The sequence below is a fragment of the Balearica regulorum genome, chromosome 1 (assembly GCF_011004875.1).
Source record: "Balearica regulorum gibbericeps isolate bBalReg1 chromosome 1, bBalReg1.pri, whole genome shotgun sequence".
NCBI classification, from domain to species: domain Eukaryota; kingdom Metazoa; phylum Chordata; class Aves; order Gruiformes; family Gruidae; genus Balearica; species Balearica regulorum.
The window spans coordinates 53,436,600-53,456,552 of record NC_046184.1 but is presented as its reverse complement, the minus strand read 5'-3'; the positions used below and the strand labels follow the sequence as shown (position 1 = coordinate 53,456,552).

Below are 19,953 nucleotides of genomic sequence, written 5' to 3'. Positions count from 1 at the left end.
CACGTCCCTCTCAAACCTGGTTCTTTCTTCCTCCCATCTCTGCTCCTGCAGAGAGGTGAGATTCTTTTCTTGTTCTCTGAGCCCTCTGTGAGATGATTCAGCCCAGTAACTCATCAGAAAACTAATTCAGCCTAAAAAGGAAGCTTTTCCTGCTGATACAGGGAACTGAATAGGCTCCTCACAGGGTTGGACAAGCCAGAGCCCGTGCAGAGGAAGAGGAAGGAGAAAACTTCTGGAGGAAGGCTCAAAGGAACAACAGAACTGTTGTTTTCTGGCAGCAACAAGCTGTTAGGTCAGCTCAGCATCTCTCAGAGTTTGGAGAGACGTCAATGAATTTCTGTCTGCCTACTTATTAGCTATTCTTTCCTTGAATGTACAGAATTCACTACTTCAAAATTAGGATGGCTTTTTCAAATTATTCCTTTCTTTGCTAGAATTTGGATGACCTCTGTTAGCCAAAATATTTATGTATCTAGAAGTGTTTGTAAATTTATGTTGGCAGTGTAAGACCTGCATTTTCCACTTGCCAGTTGTCATGTATTTGCAAAGTTGTTTCAGTTATTCAGCTGTGAAGCAGGAAAGAAACCATGGGATTTGAGTGTGCAAATAACAGCACTGGAAACTACATGACTGGTCCAGAAACTGCTGCTGTTCACTTCCAATAACTGTCAAATTGTTTTTGAATTCTGAATGTATTTGCAAAAGAAATGGGATTGGTCCTTGAGTGACTTGCAAAGCCAACTACTCATTGCTCTCCACATCCATTTGGTTTTATAGACATGGATTGTTATACCAGTAGCTCTTTTGGGAAGTTTGTTCAGTTGTTTTGGTCAATTTTCAAGTATATTTTATGTGTCTGGATTTTTAAATTATTATTTTATTATTTTAACTCCCTGGTCAGCAAGGCTAGGAAAGCTGAGAAGAAAGGATTTTTTTAGAAGTAAAAAGTTGTCAGATTCATATCAGACTCATTAATTTCAAGGATGAAATATGTCCAATGTAAAAATGTGAGTAATGTTAAACCATTTGATACCACTATCCAAATGTGATGCAAACACTAAAACTGCTAGCATTGAAAAGGGCATATATATCCATATGTAGATGTTTTTGAAGCAGATAGTAGTGTCAGTAGTGTGGAGTTAGATGGCAACTGAAAACCCAATAACACACTCAAAAATACCTAGACAGAGTTATGTGTCTGCCTCCGCTTGCATTCACTGCATCTGTGGGCAGCAGATAAATCAGTGTGGAGTTAGCGAACACTCACCTCTTCCAGTCTCCACCGGTTTATCAGCCTTAAGTAGGCACCAGGGTGTCCTGTAAATCTTTAACACAGGAATATACATCAACTATGTTGTGTAAGCAGTCTGTTCACAGTAGTAGAAGAAAGCTCACACTGTTGTTTTAATTTAATGTCATCTTAGCATGATTGATATAATTGTAAAAGATGTTATGCTGCAAAACATTTTGGGGGATTCCTGGAATAATTTCCATGAAGGGCTAAGTATATTTTAACTTGCAGTTTTATTTCGATACCAAATTCTCTGCTGTTGGATATTCAGCATATGCAGAGAAGAGAGAAAATCTGAATAAAACTGTTCAGGTCAGTTTGGAAAATGGCTTTCAACTGCCAGTCTATTTCCTTACACCATAATGTGGGCTGTGTTATCTGCCTTTCTGGGAAATCCGTGAAAATGGTAGTTTCCATTAGGAAAACATAATTTTCTTACTATTCTCCCATGTTTTCTCCCGAAAAAATTCCCACAACTTCCCACATGCAAATAATCCATACTGATGGATCCTTCTACTCAAGCCTTCTCTACTCAAAGGCTCTTCTTTCGCTTTTGGGGGACTTGCAGAAAGAGACCTTTGAATATATACATATATTTCATTTTCTGTGGAAAAACTCCAACTGATAGCTCATAATTCACTCTTAACAGTCCAAATCAGACAATACGAGCAGCAAAGTATTCAGGCAGTCGGACTAGATGATTGTTGTAGGTTTCTTCCAAGTGAACTATCCTATCCTATCCTATCCTATCCAAAAAGACACGGTGCTAATTTATTTACTTACCTCTACTTACATCTAATTACACTCATAAAGACATAGTGAAGTGACCTGCATGTATAGCATTGTGGGACGCATCAGTTCCCAGTAGTGAAATTGTTGAAAGTTAGCATTGAGCCAGCGTGGTGCTAGGAAATGAAAAAACTATGTCTGTTTCTGGGCTTTGGAAAGGGAAATAAAACTGCAATCTGTCCTGCTTTGTTAGAATGGAATTTGCATTTTGAGATGTGTGATAATATGATCCCATTTTGTTTCATTACAGACAATTTTATTTCTTCTCTCCACTTCATTTTGCACATATGAGGGTGCAGAGATCAATCCTACCTTCCAAGGAAGAATGCTATATAAAAGGTAGAGCTGTTCAGATTGACAAACTGAAAAAGAAACATTTTCAGAGTGAAGCTGTTCTCCCACTCAGATTCGGTACGAGGTTGCTCTGTGAAGAAAGAGAGCAGAGTTTCAGAGGTTTAGTCAGATTAACAATTTCCCTTGGCACAAAGGCTGCACACACCTATCAGAGCTGGCAATGTTATTTGTAAATTAGCCTGCTGATTTCAAAATATAAGCTGACAGAAGAAATTGTATCCAATTTACAAGCAAGTGAGCTTGTAAAGACTTAGAAATCTCTTTTGATATCTGGATATGTATATTCCCAGGAGACTGTAAGAAAGTGATCGAGATGATAATGCATATATTAAACATCCCTCCTGGATTCCTGTGTGTTTTACAGGCTCAGGCTCTTCTCTTGTTTCCTTTTCTGCAACCTACTCTAATGACATTGCCTGAAAGTACCCCACTATAAGCTAAGTGCCTTTTTGTTACAGATGTCACACTGAACTGGAGCAAATCCTCCTTGTAATTCTCATTCATGGATTTGCCCACCATGCTAGCACTTAAGGACTTTACATAGGTATCAGTGGAGTGCCACTGCATGACTCCTTCGCCTTGTCCTGGGGAACTCATCACAGAAGACTGAGAAAAAATATTTTGCAATGGATGGGGTAAGGCAAACGGGAAAGGGGAAGACATGTTCTTCCATTCAGGTGGGCCCTTAATCTCCATCTAAAGACATATCAAGACAGAAGTTAACAAAACAACTTCTATGCCAACACACCAGTACCATGTCCTGGAACTACCTTCCAGTTGGCAGGAGCTTGTTATTAATCAACCATTGCCATGAACAGGAGTAATCAGAGAAGAGGAGGTACTAATGATTCTGAGTATCTCATATACAACTTCCAAAGGAGCCTCCAGTAAAGTACTGGAAGTACAGAAACAACAATGATAACTAGAGTTGCCCCACCCATGAGGAAAATAGATGCATCGACAAAACTATAAAACAGACCATAAGTTAACAACTGCATTAGTAATTTGGAAATACCTGTCAAGAAACCCAAGTTTGTGTGTATGCCAGTGCATACATATTTAGCTAAGCAGAAGGAAATGAAGCATCATGGATTTTTGATGCCAGTCTGTAGAAAGGACAAGCTTGACTTTAACAGTGCTGCTGCAGCTGAAGCTTTGCTCATACACCCATCAGACACAACGGCAATGCTCTGGAGGAGCACGGACGTGAGCTCTGAAAAAGGTCATGTAAAGGCTGAAGAAGGACATCCTGAATGTAGCTTTGCTGCCAATTCCACTCTGAGCTTATTACACTGATAAAGATCGTTCAAACCAAATCATGTACTTAGGCCATCGGAGTAAAAACCACAAAACAGTCTGAACACTGTCAGAACAGCTTGACCCACTGGGTTTTCATACAAGTGCTTTCTATACAGGCTACAAGAAGCAGACATACCTTCATGATAACCTGGCAGAAAGTAATCAAGCTTCAAGGTTTCTAGACCACATCTCACTGTCCCCAGGGTGTCACAGGGAGTAAGAGGGCATAGCCTGTGCAGATCACATGCTTGAAAGTCATGTTCCTCAACTGTAACTAGCAGGTATCTTTTCCATGGATACAGGATGGCAAAAATATTTTAAATTTACAGCATACAAATGAGGACTCTCAGTCTAATGAGAAACAACAGAATAAAATGCTACCTTACACAGACGTGCTTTGAACACATCACCTATGACTTCCCAGATGCAGAAAAGCCCTGACACTAGCTAAAATCAGCTGTGTGTTTCCTCTGAGCAGACACCAAAATCTGCCCACCTGGTTAAAAATACTTTTCCGAATATCATCAATGTACACAGGTATGCAGAAGCTCAAAATAATCTCCTCAAACCACTTCTACACATGCCATAATATGATTTGCTTAATAGGCCTTCAGCAAGAGTCTCATTTCAGGCTTCTTGACACTAAGGAGACCTTGCCAATAGTCACCAACTACTGCCTGAGCCATGGGTATATCAGGGTTAGCCTATTGCCACCGCAGCAACAGTACAGGCTGTCCTTAGAAAACACGTTGTCCTTACTCTAGCATAAAGATCACCTTTATGGGTGAGCTGAAAAGATTACTGAAACTCAGAACACCATTAGATTTTAGGTGTTGGTAGAGTTGATGAATCAGTTATTTTCCCTCCAAATTACTGCCCCTCTTAAAGGCGTATGTTTGATAGTCAATAAGCACCTTAGTTTCAAGGTGTAAGTTTGGCTTCCAGAAGTGATTCTCCCATTTCTGGGTCTTCAAAAAACCTGGGGGTTGTGAGCACTCAGTCTCTCTGAAAACTCATGCCTTTTCCCCCAAGGTAACAATTTGTTTAAGTTCTTACAAGGTAAGGGGTTGGAACAAGAACCCATGGCAGGTGGGTGATTGTTGTCACCACCGACTGAATGGCACTATAGCTTAGTTTATATACTCCTTTATAATAAACTTAAGAAAAACATTAATTCCTATAGATTGCAAATTAATCAAGATATTTATACAGACAGTTTGAATGCTATCACAGTATAGGGATGAAAAAAAATCAGTACAATATCATTCAATTTTGTATTTAATGTTGCTTACCTAAATTTGTCAGGAAAAGAGCAACCTTTTCATACAGCTGTAACAGAGAAGAAACAGCCTCTTAGATACATGACCAGCTCAAAAATATAGAACTGCTTTCTAGGTAGAGCTCTTACATGTTAAATTTGATATCCAGATGGTCCCTGTGATGTTCTGATAATGATGATAAAACTATATAGTAATAATACAATAATGATATAATCAAGCAAGGAACAGTAATAGTTTTAAAGGTTATACTCAGCTCTTTTCATCCGCAATATATGTAGAAAAAAAATGCTGTCTCTGTCCCGATTTTACATACACAGTGAAAAAGGGTCAGATAAACTTCCCAAAAACACAAAGCAGAACAATAGCACAACTGGGATTTTTGTTTTAGTTACTTATAGAACATTTATCACACAAAGTCACCCTAGGAAGAGGATGCTCTGGTATGTTGCGTATTTTGGGCTTTTTAGGTTGGTCTGGGATTTTTTTTTTTTGGTGCTGAAAGGAAAGACACTGGGGAGACAGGGTTGCTCCAAAGAAAGTTGTTAGTAATCCCCACCAGCAGACACATTTCTTACTCTGAGTCAGTGACATTGTTCTAAATCCTAAGTGGTAGATTCTGTGCTTAGCAGATACCGTGCTCTCAAACTCTCAGGCAGACTGTTAACTTCATAAAGCTTACAAAAACTAACTTGGAGGGTTTTCACAATTAGTATTTGCAAAGGGGTTTTGAACCTATAAAGTACCACCAACAACAGTATTAGTGTAGATTAATAAAACAATTTGCATTTGCTTTAAATGAGTCTGGAGTCTGTTCCCATAAAATGCTAAATGTCCTTAACTCTCACTGATGCCTACAGGGATACAAAGCTCCTCATATTTCAGGGTCAAGTACTTATTCCTAAAGTGCATATCAGCAATGTTTCTTTTTGTTTGTAAACTTTCATTTATAAAGCCTTGCTTAAATTGAGTTATGTACAATTTACAGATCAAACTGCCTACTTAAGAACTGAAATCATCCTGAATTATCTCATCTATGTTAACAACCACTTCTTGCTTAGAACAGCTTTTTGCTGCCTTTGGAGTAAACAGTTTTGTTTCAAGTAATGAAAAAGGTGGTTTCTTCTGGGTTTAAAGCATCTCTTAAGGGCAACTATAAAAGTGCTAAATGTCTGGGTGGTTTATATCCTGATCCCAGCAGCGAGTGTGCTATTTTATAAATGTACATTGCTCTGCAGAAGCGGGTATCAAAACTGTATTTTGTTGCTACTCCTCCTGGAACAGTAAGACTGTGTTAGAGATTCTGTTAACAATGTTTGGATCTAATTATCTGCTACTGCAGTTTATCACTACTAGTCCCAAGTGGCCTTATTTAGGATCATATTCTGTTCTGTGTTCATATTTTCTATATCACTGGAATTAACAGGTTGATTAACCTGGGTAAAGCTAATGATTGTTCCCAGGTCAGTCTGCAGAATTATCTGGGAGACATTATGCTTGAAAGTAATTTTGTTTTGTCATGATGGATGTGTCAGCGCATGTACCTAGCTCTCAGAGCATCCAGTCTAGAAGTTACTTGTGGTCTAGACCTTTCCCCTGATGCTTAGAGAGGTTGTCAACACATATCAGAATCACTGGAGGTTTTCCAGGCTTCCTAGCAGTGAATTCCCTACTGTTATATATATCTTGGTCCATTCTGGTTTTATTACTGTATCTTTGCTTGCTCTCCTGCTACTTTTCTTGAGTCACAGTTTGTAGGGGATTCAACTATCTGAAGTGCTCCTGGGGATTTTTTTTTTTCCCCAAAGAAATCCCACTACTGTCCTTCAGTAAACTACATTAAACCATCATGGGAAGTGAGGGATTATGTTCTTAAGTCCTTCTTTTGAGAAGCTCTCGCAGTTTCATATTTTGGGGATCTTTTGTTTCCACAAGCTATACCCAGATCTAAGATTATGGTGTTTATTGCATGGTAATGAGTATAAGGCTTAAGAAATCCATCTTTGATGTATTTTAGGAAATAAAACAAAGTCTCTCAAAAGGCAGCTTCAAGCCATCTTCCATTATTTTAAAAAATTCTCTAGGCTGTAGAACTCTTTGAGAACCAAATAATTTTGTTTGTGCATTATTTCTTTGTTGCTGCTTCACTGCATATACAATGACTTATAGTGAAAGCTTGGAAATGGATGTTGTACTGACATAGATATATATAGTTTTCTTTTTATTTCTTCTATGCTTATTGTGTGCTCTAGGTGGATTAAAGAAAACCCTCAAAAGCTGCAGACAACAAACAATAAATCAAAAATAACATTAAACAAGAGAGCCCTCAGTAGAAATTCAGAGAGAAGAACAGCTTCCACCTCTTCTTTCTGCCCTTTCTCAGCCTATAGTCCCACCTTAGGGAAAGCATAGAAAAGTCAACAGTTCATGATAGACTGTCCTAGCCACCAATGCAGTCTTCCCTATGCCAAAGGGAGAAGTGAAGTCCTGCAGCAAAGCCTCTTGGAATTTCCTGCTATATAAATGAGGGGTTGTTAAAAACAATTTTCATATGATGGAAATGCTTGGGTATTGCACAGGAAAGAAAGTAGTCTCCAAGCCAGCAATTGAAAATGTGCAAGCCTGAAATAACATCTCATATTTCTCCTAGGAAGTAAGTCAGCATATCTCCTGGAGCAAAGCCTAACTTGCTTTTTGCAGAACACACTTGCTACTAGGTGGGTAGAGATACTCTGCCCTGGCTCCAGTACCTGGATGGTTTGTAGGCTGATCCCTCCTCCCGCTTAAAATGCATTCTTATAACGTCAGTTGACAAAAAACCTGATAGTAAAAGGCCAAACACCTCTTGCCAAGAGCGACTAATAGAAGACACATTGTTATCACAGCAATATAGGGAGGTACCTGCATCTCGATGGAAGGATGAAACTCATTCCCCATCTAATCTATGCTACACTACCTTACAGGGGCTGTTACCATATAGAGATTCGGTTTTTGTTTTTGTCCCAGGTCTGGTCCCAAATCAGTTCACAACAATAACCTGACCTCAGCTAGCCCCCTACAATGCACCCAGAGCAGGTCTCTGGTGTACCCTGGCGAAGGCCACAGGCAGCTCGTGTAACAAGTCGTCTCTGCTTGAGGCTCTTGAAGCTTTCAGCCCAGGGGAGTTCTCCTGCATATGGACATTGTCTCTGTATATGCATACCCTCACTGGTAAACTACTGTGAAAGCTGAAGCTGGAATTACTGAAACTAGTATAAATAAGAATTAAGTTTGGCCACTGTATTTAAAAAATAACATCAAAACACTAATTAAAAGGAAGAATATTAATGCAACGAACTGAAACTTGAAAACATATAAAAGGAAAAAAAAAAGACAGAGGATAAAACAGGAGCATGGACATGTCTCCCTAAAATATTTTTTAGAACATTCAAACACATTTTACATAATGTTTTGGGTTTGGAATTGTACTTTACATAAACAGTGAATGATGTCCATAAACAATAATGCCATATTTGGCTTAGCAAGACACTCCACTCCTGCTGAAAAAAACCAAAAACATTTGGTGATCTGCAGACTAACTGAGATATCTACTGATCTGATGGCTTGCGTATAACTTTGAATAGGTTAGTTTTACTCACCACATTCAGTAGCATGATGATGCAAAAGTTGATGCATACTGCAGTCCCTGTAGTCGCAACCTGAGAGTTATTCCTGATTAAAGCCCACTTAAAGGCAGCAAAAGTGCTGACAGTCACAACACGGTAAATAACAATGCCAAAAACAGCAGCAATCACCACACAGATCTAAAGGAAGAAAAAATCAGAGAGAAGAACCTGAAAACTTTCAATAGAACAGGAGTTAACTTCTCCCTGAAACTCTGAAAACTAAAACAATGCAAGACTTGAAAAAATACATCCATTTTTATTCCAGAGAAAGGTTTCAACATGAACATTCTCCTTACTGTGAAGTCCTTTTTCTTTTCCATAATGCAAAATATCTTTGACATCGTATTAAAATAATTTTTAGTTTTAAACATTTTCTTGAAAATGTACCTCTTCCTTAGCATTAATGTGGGAAACACTGTTGCCAGCTCTGGGAATTAGAAATTTTCCTTAACCGTATATTCTGCGATGTGCAAAAGCTAGTCTCAAGCTGATGTCCCAGGCTGATGTTGTCAAATTTGGGATGGATTTTGTGCTTTGATGGACTTCACACCTACAGGAAAAAAGTCTCCATTTGTAACCACTGCCTCAACAACAACCTTAGCAAGCTGTTTCTTGCTACAGTTTTGGAATGATTCTAGCTAGGGAAGGTAACAAATTCAATTGCCCTTGTAATTTCTTCTCTGATGAGACTTTCAACAAATGTGACAGTTATAATTTGAAAGCCATGCAGCTGAGCCAGGCTGCTAAATCACTTGATGTTCCATATGCAACAGTTGAGCACTAAATGACAACTGTTTTCCATTGTGACCAATTTATGTCACAGTTTAGCAAGTCACCTAAAGGACAGACAGTTGGGAATTAGCATGGGTGACTCATCTCAGAGAGAGTCTGATACAGTGCGGGTTAGCTACCTCATTAGGTAAGGAGGCAGTTTCTTCAATAGAAGACAGATGATTATTTGCAAAAGATAGGTGTATTCCAAGGTTATGTGTAGACAAGTTAAACCTATCAAAATTGAAGGATATCTAACCTAACTGAGTGGGCAAAATGATTTCGAAAACACTGAATGCTAATCAAGCTGGTTTCATACTTTATTAGTTACAAAATTGATTGAAGTAATACCAGTGCAGAAGAAAAAGAAAAGCGCACGTGACTGTGAAGGATTGTCTCTGGGTTCCCTGCATAGTGTTGAGGGGAAGAAGGATGACTTTCCTTTGTTAACAGGGAACTAACCTGGCTGAAGGTGTATTAGTAACTACACTGTGAGAGTCAATGCTGTGAAATTTTGAGAACTGCTCCAACCTGAAGTTTTGGTAAGCATATATCTCCTGTGCTTAAAGCTATAATTTTTAAGGAATATTTTTTACCTAAATGGGTGAAAAGTCAGCGTTTTTCTAACTCATTGGAAGCCCACACTACGCCAGCAATAAAAAATATTTTCAGTGAAAATAATCCTTGTTGTGTTTCAAGGACTGTTATGGGGACAATTTGCAGTGCATGCAATTCAGAGCGAGGCTACTCTCTCTGCCACTTTGAGCAAGATCTATCACTAGGCTAAGAAGATTAATGACTGCGTTTGCAAAGGGTAGGGAGTGAAAACTGTCCCCTTTCAAGAAAAAAAGTAGGGAAAATATGCAAAATGTTGCAGATATCGAATCAATTCTGAGCAGAGGCTGCAGTCATGAGCAGATGTAAGTGTCTTCAAGGGCTGAGTCAGACAGTATGTTGCCTCGTTGTGCCCAGTGTTTCTCTGTGTGTCTCTGTCCATCCACCTGACATACCAGAGCACAGTCCATCTCAATAATGTTCTTGCCTTTCTTGTCCAAGATTGCTTTGGACAATTTTGAAGCCACCAGTTTCTTACAAGCCCTCTGCCTTGTTCCCTCCCTTCTCATTCAAACACAAAGTTGCTGGGCTAGCTCACATATAGTGTTATGTGTATAGCCTTGAAGGAAGGACTTAATTGTCTGTGAGACTCACTGAAGAGTAAACTAGTGTAGGACTTTACAGAAACTCAGGCGATTTGCTGTGTACAGATTTTTAGCCTGCAGTAAAGATGCTAGGGCTTATTTCACTTTCAAGCAGTCATATCCAATATCTCCATACTCTCTCAGCAGAGATAATGCTATTTTGTATTCTTTTGACTGGTAAATAAATAAAAGTACTCAAACCATAAAAAATATTCCAGATGCAGAAACAATGAGTCTGCTGCATTTATCTGCAAATGCTTGATAAGGCTCTGGCTTCCCGGATATGGGGTTCATTCGTTCTTTCTTGGAGTACTTGGCTTCAAACTGCGGACGTATTTCCTCCTAAAGAACAGACAGACAACGTTCACATACAGCATAGCTAGGAAAGATTCTGTTGGAAACATCGGATCACTTATCTAATCACTGTTTTTTGGGAATTACACCTTTGAATTCAGCAGCTGGCATAGCTACTATAAAAGCTGAACTGGGAAATCAAGTCTCCTTCATGAGCACTAGAATAAATCACTGTACCTATAAAACCATATTGGAAGTATTTAGTAAACTCCCCAATTAGCTACTCATCTAAACAATGCTCTTTAAAACAATATGGCTGTAAGTCAAATCATTTTAAGGTTGATACCACAGGGTTTTCCAGCTTGGTATTATCCTAATGATACTGGAATTCTCCAACAAAGCACAAAGAAAAAAAAAAACCCCAAACGCCTTTTTCCAAACCCAGTTGCTATTTGCTGGGTAATTGGTTACCTTCCCAGTATCAGCAAAAGTTTCTCAGCATTTGAAAAAGGAGCCATGCCATTTAATATTGCTCAATTCCTTCCTATTGTCCTAACTTGGACAATATTATTAGCAGGAACAGCTTTCAGCAGCAGCAATGTCAAGTCCTGCTTTGCCATAAAAACTCTCTTCCGAAATGAAACCTGGGGATTTGTTGGGGAGAGACTTGGTTACATGTGTTTACAGCCTTGTCAGAAGACAGGGTTCACCATTAGTGCAGGTAAGACCTCACAGTTTTCAGCTGCAGTAAGGCTGCCCCACTGCCCTGCCATCCAGGAGGTTCACCAACAGCCACGTGTCCTGTGCCACCTCTGACAACAGGGATGCTGTCAGAGATGAGAGAGCACCAGGCTGAGAAGATGGACTCTCACAGCTGCTGGCAGTCCATGTACATTAGATCAAGTTTTACAATGCTCTGATGTATACTGGAAAACTGGCCCATGGTACAACTGGCTCCAAGGGACTGTCTTTGCAGCTTTTCCACCAAGCCTCTGCTGCACATTTCTTTGTAACAGCCAAGAATGCAGCTTACCAATTTCAGTCACTTCCAACCCTTCAACTGCATTTAATTGAACTTCGACTGACTGAAAGTTGTAAATGCCCAGACCTTAAATGACTGCATTGAAATAGGTGAGTTAACTGCTCATACAACTCTTTAGAATGTGAATACAAATAAGATATCCTACATACTTTTTATAAAATTCCCCTGGGGGGTGGGGGGGGGAACCAGTCACATCTCATTCTCTCAAATTTTGAAAGCACTTTCTCAATACAGTTAATTTCCAAATTCAAGCAGTAACCTGGTAATATGGTATTTAAAAAAAAGTTAAAAGAGGCATGTATGCTCAGCTGCAATGCCTGTGTAACTAATTATGTGCTTGAGGGAACCAGCCCTACATTAGCTATATACAAAGGCTAAGCATGTTTCTGTGGAGGCAGGGCTTTTATTCTACCTTGCTCAAGCTGTTCCTGCCATATCAGGGCTAAAGGCTGCTGAGCAGATCATAATCTAGCGAGAGAAACAATGCAAGTAGTATTCCTGTGTGCCCAGGGACATGCAAAAGGACAGAGTGCAATACCATTGAAGCAGAGTCCATAAGAATTGCACCCTGTAGATTGTACAAGGGCTTTGCCAGCTGACTTACTGGGTCATATACAAGAAACCCTTTCTTCTTTGCAGCTCTCTCTAAGCCAAGGTTAGATTATCTTTTACAATCTGCACTATAAGGAAGTCCTTATCGTATCCACCCATCCATGAATCTAGGTATTTCCTAGGATACCTAGTCAATTCAGACAATGCAAATGCTATTTTTACAGATACATCTCCAAACCCGAAACTCTGGCAGGAACCTTCATACTTATTTAATGACACTCAGCAATGCTGAGCACAGCTTGGGGCAGGAAGTGAACAGTACTGTATTTGGCTAAGGTTAATGATATAAAGAAAGTGACACTGAAGAAAAAGAAAAAAAGAACATTGTAAATAGCAACAGAAGTCATATTTCAGCTGGGAGTGCCAGGAACTCTGCACAGTTGTTTTTTGTTGCACACCCAGCCAAGACCCAATTACTCTTTACATCTCCCACATTGCACCTCATTCACAAGAAAAGGAAATCCAGATATGCAGGGTCAAAGGAGCCAGAACACATTCAGCCCATATCCCCAGGCTGGGGGACGTGGACACTGCAGAGGCTGCTGCATGCCTTCCTTGGGTGAAAATCTAAAGTGGTGAGGAATTCACAAAGTTGCATATCTGAACAAATTTAATTCTCCTTCCCATTGTTTTCATTGTTTCATTTCTTTGTCTCTTCATTTAGAACAGAAAAGTGATGACGAAGTGATAGGAAGCCATATAAATTTGGGTTTTTTCAATCTATTGTTGGTAGGAATTAATAAATTTCCCTCTGTATCAAAACCTTATTTTTCAATTTGACAATGAAAATTAAAGCAAGAAAAAGCTAGACATGGCAGATAATGTTAATAAAAATAACAATCTTCATTAACAAAAGCTTGTGATTTGAAATGGTAATTAGAACTCTTTAACTGATTTCCTTGAAATAGCCAATAAAAGAAATCGGCTGGTTTTGTCCAGTGATAAGTGAATGGAACATAGAGAGGATATTTAATTAGAAGGAATTTTGGTAGAAAGCAGCACTTTTAGGAGTAAAATATTCACCTTATGGAGACAAAATTCTCACTGACATGTATAACTTCATGATCAAGCTCCATGGAATGTGTCTTTCTCCATCTACATAAACCAGACTGTTGTCCTTCCTTCCTGCTTCTCAAACATGGATTATTCCAATTCTTTACTCACAGGAGAAACCATACTGATTTCTGGACTATCAAATATGGATTAATGTGCACTGTCTTAGGCCAGGTCTTTCTGCACTAGAAGAGCTACTCTAAATTGCTTTGTGAAATATATTCGTTCCTTTCAGGAGGTTTCTGAGTCCTTCAACAGGTGAATTCTTTCAGGAGTCCTGTCCTTCCTAGTCCAAGGATATATTGTCCTCTATAGCCCAGATGTAGAAAAAGGGATTTGTAAAAGATCAAAAATCTGAATCTTGATCCCTGGGACAATGATAACATCCCCAGAAGTAAGTCTCCTTGCAAAGCCTGTGGTTTGCAGGTCATCCTGCTTGCAGCTGAAGGCAATGGCAAAGTGAAGAGGCAGACTTCAAACCACAGAACAGGGAAATGATCTCAACACTTTTTCACCTGGGACACCTGCTTCCAAACTGTGACTGTCTCATTCGATACTCAAGAAGAGGAGGCAGTGATCTGTAGAGCTGACCTTAAAGCAAGGACATACTTGAGCTGTGCAGTAGATATGGGCACTGTCAGCTGTAGCATCTTCAGAGAAGACACCTCTGGGAGGCAATCAGCTCTCACTCCTGGGATCCCACTGAATGCTGAACAAAAGAGGAACTGATGCCTCAAATGCCAGTGAGATACTGATGCTCTGATGACTGATCACATAAATCTTTGAGAAGCAGCCAGTTGAGTTCCTATTGGCATCTTTAACCTTTGATTTGAGAGAGAAAGGTACCATCTGACACACTGCTTCTGAAAAGACTGCTATGTCCTGCTGTAGAGACTTATAAAACTCCCTCTAGAATTGTAAGAAGGTGCAATGAACAGCTCTGGAGTGGGTACACTCACCACTGCCCCAGGGCACCTGACTGAGGTCTTGTTGACAGAGCTCACTGGAAAAAGCCTGATGTGAGAATAAAAGATCATCAGCAGGGAGCTGGTATCCTCTGAAAATTACCAACATGGATATGCCATCTTGCAGGCCAAACTGAAATAAACTGCCAGTGCAACTTAAGCATCTCTTATAAAAAAATGTTATTTAACAGACATCATAAAATAGACACATCATATTTCTATGAGGATAGTTTCAACTACCAGAAGCTCTTTCAGGCTTTCTCACTGGAAGAGGAAAAAACCAGCAACTTTACTGTCTTCTGTCTTCTCAGTGTTTATTCCAGCTAAAAGCTTAGTTGCATAGGCATGGTAATGCTCTTCCAAAAAAGCTTAGAAAGCAGAGAGCAAATTTTCCATGGGAATGCTTTCTTCCAGGCTCTGCAAGAGGACATGCATTTTCAGTAGGAACAGCAAGGTTGTAAGCAGAGTTTGGGCATGTGCATAAAGAGGAGAGGGAAACAGAATGGGGAGTGGTCCTGAATGGGCTTGGAGCTGTTGTGCTTACATGCGAGAAGACAACTTCTCCAAGCATTAGCACAGCAGCCAGAAATCACTTTGTATTATTATACGGAAAAAGAAGGAAAAAAAAAACAAAACCCACCCCAAAAAACATCAGTTAAGGACAACCTTATCAATATTTGTAAATGAACGGATCATGGAAGATTCAGGCGGATGGCTTAACAGTTCAGCATAATCCCAAATCCAGGTAGGTTAAATGGTGAAAGGTGCAGAAGATATATAACATCCCAAACTATAAACATCTGCAAGACCAAGCTTCCTGTGAAAACCATAAAAAGGGCCTCGTACTGTGCTTGCTTGTGTATTTTGTTAGTTTAAAGGCCCCTTCTCATTCTGGGGACACTGAGCTACAGTCTTGACTTGGAAATCGCAGTTTGGTACATCCATCTCTTGCCTTAGCTATCAGCAGCAGCAGTGGCTTTTTTTCAACTAGCCATGAGAGGACATGTTCACTGCAGGTCGATTCCAACCAATACCTGAACCTCAAGCAGGACTATATCCAGTGGGGTCTCTCTGTGACTTGTCAGCATTGGCAAGAGCAGGCTGTTAATCTCAGGAGACTTAAATCAGTATTAGAGTATTTTCTAAATATATGACAATAGTCCTGAAGTATCACCAAGAATTGATAGCATATATGCACAAATAATGATGTTCCTGTTGCTATAAAGAAATGACTTTCCAGTTCTGTAAGTTATTTCATTTTATCTTCTTGGACTATTTTCTCAGTCATTAAGCATTTAAAAGAAAATCCTGCCAGCAAATGAGCAATTGTACCATTTCAGGGACTCATTGAACTACGTTGCCTCTTAGAGACAAAACTCCTGTAACTCAGAAGTCTGTTTCTCTGCTGACAAGATTAATGAAACAGAAATTCTTCCACAGAGGCAGCAATATAGAAGTTCAACTGCATTGAGACCATTACAGCAGCCTCAGGGCAGTCTCTGGAGAGGAAGAAGAGCAGACTCTGCGCACACCTGTATGTCCAAATCCCACTCGAGGAGCACTTTTTCTGCCACACCCCCTGAATCTTGCTTTTCTCCTGCGTAATAAAACCTTCTAGTTCCACTCAGACTCAGCGCTCAGTCTCAAAAGCTGTTTCTTTCCAGTAACCACCACAGAAAATGTTAAGGATATTTTTTCACTGTTTAGTTTCCTCCCTGGGGGATTTCCTCTACCAACAGACAATGAATTAATTCCTTTGAGTTGATTCATCTCTCTCAGTCTCTCCGCAGGACTGTATACTTAGGTAACCAGCACCTGAACGTTCAGAAGCTTGTACAAGTCTCACAAGGCTTTCTCTCCATCAATATTCTTTGTGGCTATCTAAAAGAATAGATAAAAGCTCATTTTCCAAAATTCATCGTACCCTGGGCTGTCAAGAATTTCCTTGGATTCAAAAGAAAAATTGGTTAGCTTCCCCCAAAGTGCATTTTTTCCCCTGAAATCTCCCATAATGAGAGCCAGTGATATGTTGAAATTAATTTAGATTTACAAAAGTGTAAAAAGAGAGGACAGTTTGGCCTAGGGAAAGTTTCTCACATCCAGATGAAACATCTGAGGAGAAAACGCTTATTTCCTAGTTCATGAAGATTTGAAGAATGAATTGAAAATAAATCCAAAAGAAAAACATGTTACATTTTTAACCAAATTTTTTTGTATTAAAGATTAAGGAGTACATTTTTTTATACCAACCTCTTCTTCTTCCAGTCTATCAAGTCCCAGTCATAAGCAATTACTGCTCGCCTTCTTTTCCAAAACTCCAGAAAAACAGTTGCTGGAGCAAAATAGAAAGAAAATACAAAATTATTTTTAAGTCAAGAAAATGTTAACTACTATCACAAAACTGTTGAATGAAGCTCTTACATTATTTTCATTTCTTTGCATAAATGGGTTCCTTTGAACAGCAAATCATGCTGATGATCAAAACTGCTTTCGAAAGCATTGCTTTCTAAGGATTACTTTGCTTGCTTCAAGTATGATTGAGGCTTTAGAGATTTCATTTAGTGCTAAATGATAATGTTTAATTTCTAACCAACCAAGGGAGGATTCTCAAAGAATAAAATTGTTCCTGTGAGTCATCGTTACTAGATATAGCAGATTTCTGATGAAGCTAAAGGTTTCTTGGGGCTATTGCAGATAAAACAGTAACTTTCCTTCATTGCAGACCATTTACAATACACAGAAACCAGAACCCCCAGGAAGCACATTCCAGCACATATGCAAATTTGTAGAGTACTTCTGAGGAAATGGGAACTTTAGTCTTACGCCTTTCTAATCCAGACCATTTTTTTTACACTACATGAGTGTGTATACATGTATACATGTGGTGTGGCGTTAACATCTGACAAGTAAACATTCTGTGTTGTACAGCCCTTATTGACAGAGGTCAAGATAGTGTAATATGCCTGTACATGACTGTTTCCATTTTGTGATGGAAAGAACAATCAAGGAAGCAGTCATAAAATAATATGTTCACATTCTGGAGCTTAATACTGAGCCTATTTATGGTTACAGTTTTGGTTTTTTAATTTGTTTTGTTAAAAGAATGTAGAAGCTGCCTAAAGCTAACACAAATCGATAGAAAGGCTTTCTCTCCCACTGTGAGGTTTGGCTCTTCCCTTTATTGCTCACTGAAAAGCATTGGGCTGATAACCACAGAGAACATAAACCTCTCTGTTCATGAGCTAGCACAGTATCAGCTGTAACAGCATCACAATAGCCTGGCAATATGTTCCACGGTCAGTCTTAAAAGCATCTCCTTAATGGACTATCATCTGCCCTACTGCAGCATATTGATAACAACGTGATAACGATACTAAGCACTGGCATCAGTTTGGTGAAAGCGCATTTTTAGCCAGTAAGAATTATTATATTCTAATGTATTAGTCAGCTAAGACATGCTTAGAAAATGATCACTGCAAGCAGATAAGGTAAGATATCAAAAGCATGTTTAAGGACACAGCTATTTGGTTTGAAGGCATTTTCATATATCATGTCAGCCTTTTTCTGAAAGCTGGAGTTGTGTTACACCAGGTAACCAGCTGCTTTGATCTAATCTAATAAAATCAATTCAATCTCCTGAGCCTAACGTTTCTATGAATTTTTGTAATAATTGCAGTATGATTGGTTGAGATCAGCAAAACTAGTAAGTGCTAATGAGGCTCCGCTGCTGCTGAACCACCACATTGTTCATTCCTTGACTTGTCTTCTGGTGGAGCTGCTTTTCTCCTATCAGCTCATATTGAATTATTTTCTACAAGCTAAACAAGTAGCCCTGCACTTTCTGGAGACCTGGGAGAAACAAGTCTGATTGATAACTACCACTCTGTTTCCATTCCAAAAAGCAGCTGCAAGCACAGCTCAAGTGGGCGTATGAGTCCACAGGCATGAACCTCTCAGATATGTCTGTGCTGAACTGTACTTCTTGTCTTGTTTTTCACACACCTGGAGTGAGGAATCTATACATATTATATTTAGTATATTTAGCACCTGTCAGAATAAGTATGTGCAGTTCCTGAAGCTTCTTTAGAAAGCTATTTTCAAATCATTAAGTAGCAAATAGGATGTTCTGCATGGTGCTGTTTTAGCTTTTAGAGTGCTACACTTTTCTCCCTCTATCCAGGTCAGTATGCACTTTTCCCTTGCTAGATATTTTAAAATGTGCTATAAATAACGATCTTTGATTGATTCACTGTACTACTGAGGTCTTCCAAAAAGTACTGCCTTTGAAATTTCTCTGCTTCTTTTCTAGTCAAGTAATCACTAATAACCTATATCACACTTCAGCATTCTTTTCTGACTTTGACAGCTCAACAGGACACAGTTGTACTTCTAGTTCTCCCATCTTGCAATTGGTGTGTTTAAACCAGATGCTGAGAATTCTCAAAAAATCCTGCTTGGAATTTTGAATTTCTCATTGGCCTTATGTGCTGGTTTTGGATGGGATAGAGTTAATTTTCTTCACAGTAGCTAGAATGTGGCTGTGTTTTGGATCTGTGCTGGAAACAGTGTTAATAACACAGGGATGTTTTCGTTACTGCTGAGCAGCACTTACACAGAGCCAAGGCCTTTTCTGTTTCTCTCCCCATCCCACCAGCGAGTAGCTGGGGGTGCACAAAATGTTGGGAGGGGACACAGCCAGGACAGCTGATCCCAACTGACCAAAGAGATATTCTTTACCATATGATGTCATGCTCAGCATATAAAACTGGGGGAAGGCGAAGGAAGAGGGGGAACGTTCAAAGTGATGGTGTTTGTCTTCCCAAGTAACCGTTATGCGTGATGGACCCCTGCTTTCCTGGAGATGGCTGAACACCTGCCTGCCGATGGGGAGTGGTGAATGAATTCCTTGTTCTGCTTTGCTTGCACGTGCGACTTTTGCTTTACCTGTTAAACTGTCTTTATCTCAATCCATGAGTTTTCTCACTTTTCCGATTCTCCCCCCCCATCCCGCCGGGGGGAAGTGAGTGAGTGGCTGCGTGGTGCTTCGCTGCCGGCTGGGGTTAAACTGTGACACATTAACTCCCTGGTCTTTTGCTAGCTTTTTCTATACTATGCTTGCCCTGCTTCAGAGCTCAACCTTGCAGCTCAGTCCTCAACATCCACTTGTACAAACAGTTGTCTTAACATCATCTCCTCAGATGCTTTTGAAACAAGTTGTGAACTTACCTAGTAATGCAAATGGCCCTCTCACAGAAAATAGCTTAATCTTGACCTTCTATCAGAAATCCTCTCCCTATTGTATTTCAGAACACCATTTAATATATCCTGACTTCTGGAATATA

General features: G+C 39.5%; 1 protein-coding gene across 6 annotated transcripts in view; it reads right to left on the bottom strand.

Moving 5' to 3' along the window:
- ANO4 (anoctamin 4) overlaps positions 1-19,953 on the bottom strand; it is a 197,082-nt gene that overhangs the window by 20,769 nt on the left and 156,360 nt on the right. For all 6 annotated transcript variants that reach the window (XM_075749605.1, XM_075749615.1, XM_075749625.1 and 3 more), the window contains 6 exons: positions 16,858-16,943; positions 10,847-10,984; positions 8,649-8,813; positions 5,026-5,062; positions 2,393-2,504; positions 1,268-1,325 (listed from right to left, as the gene is read on the bottom strand). In XM_075749605.1, coding sequence (XP_075605720.1) covers positions 1,268-1,325; positions 2,393-2,504; positions 5,026-5,062; positions 8,649-8,813; positions 10,847-10,984; positions 16,858-16,943 — 596 coding nt within the window. The remainder of the gene's footprint in view (positions 1-1,267; positions 1,326-2,392; positions 2,505-5,025; positions 5,063-8,648; positions 8,814-10,846; positions 10,985-16,857; positions 16,944-19,953) is intronic.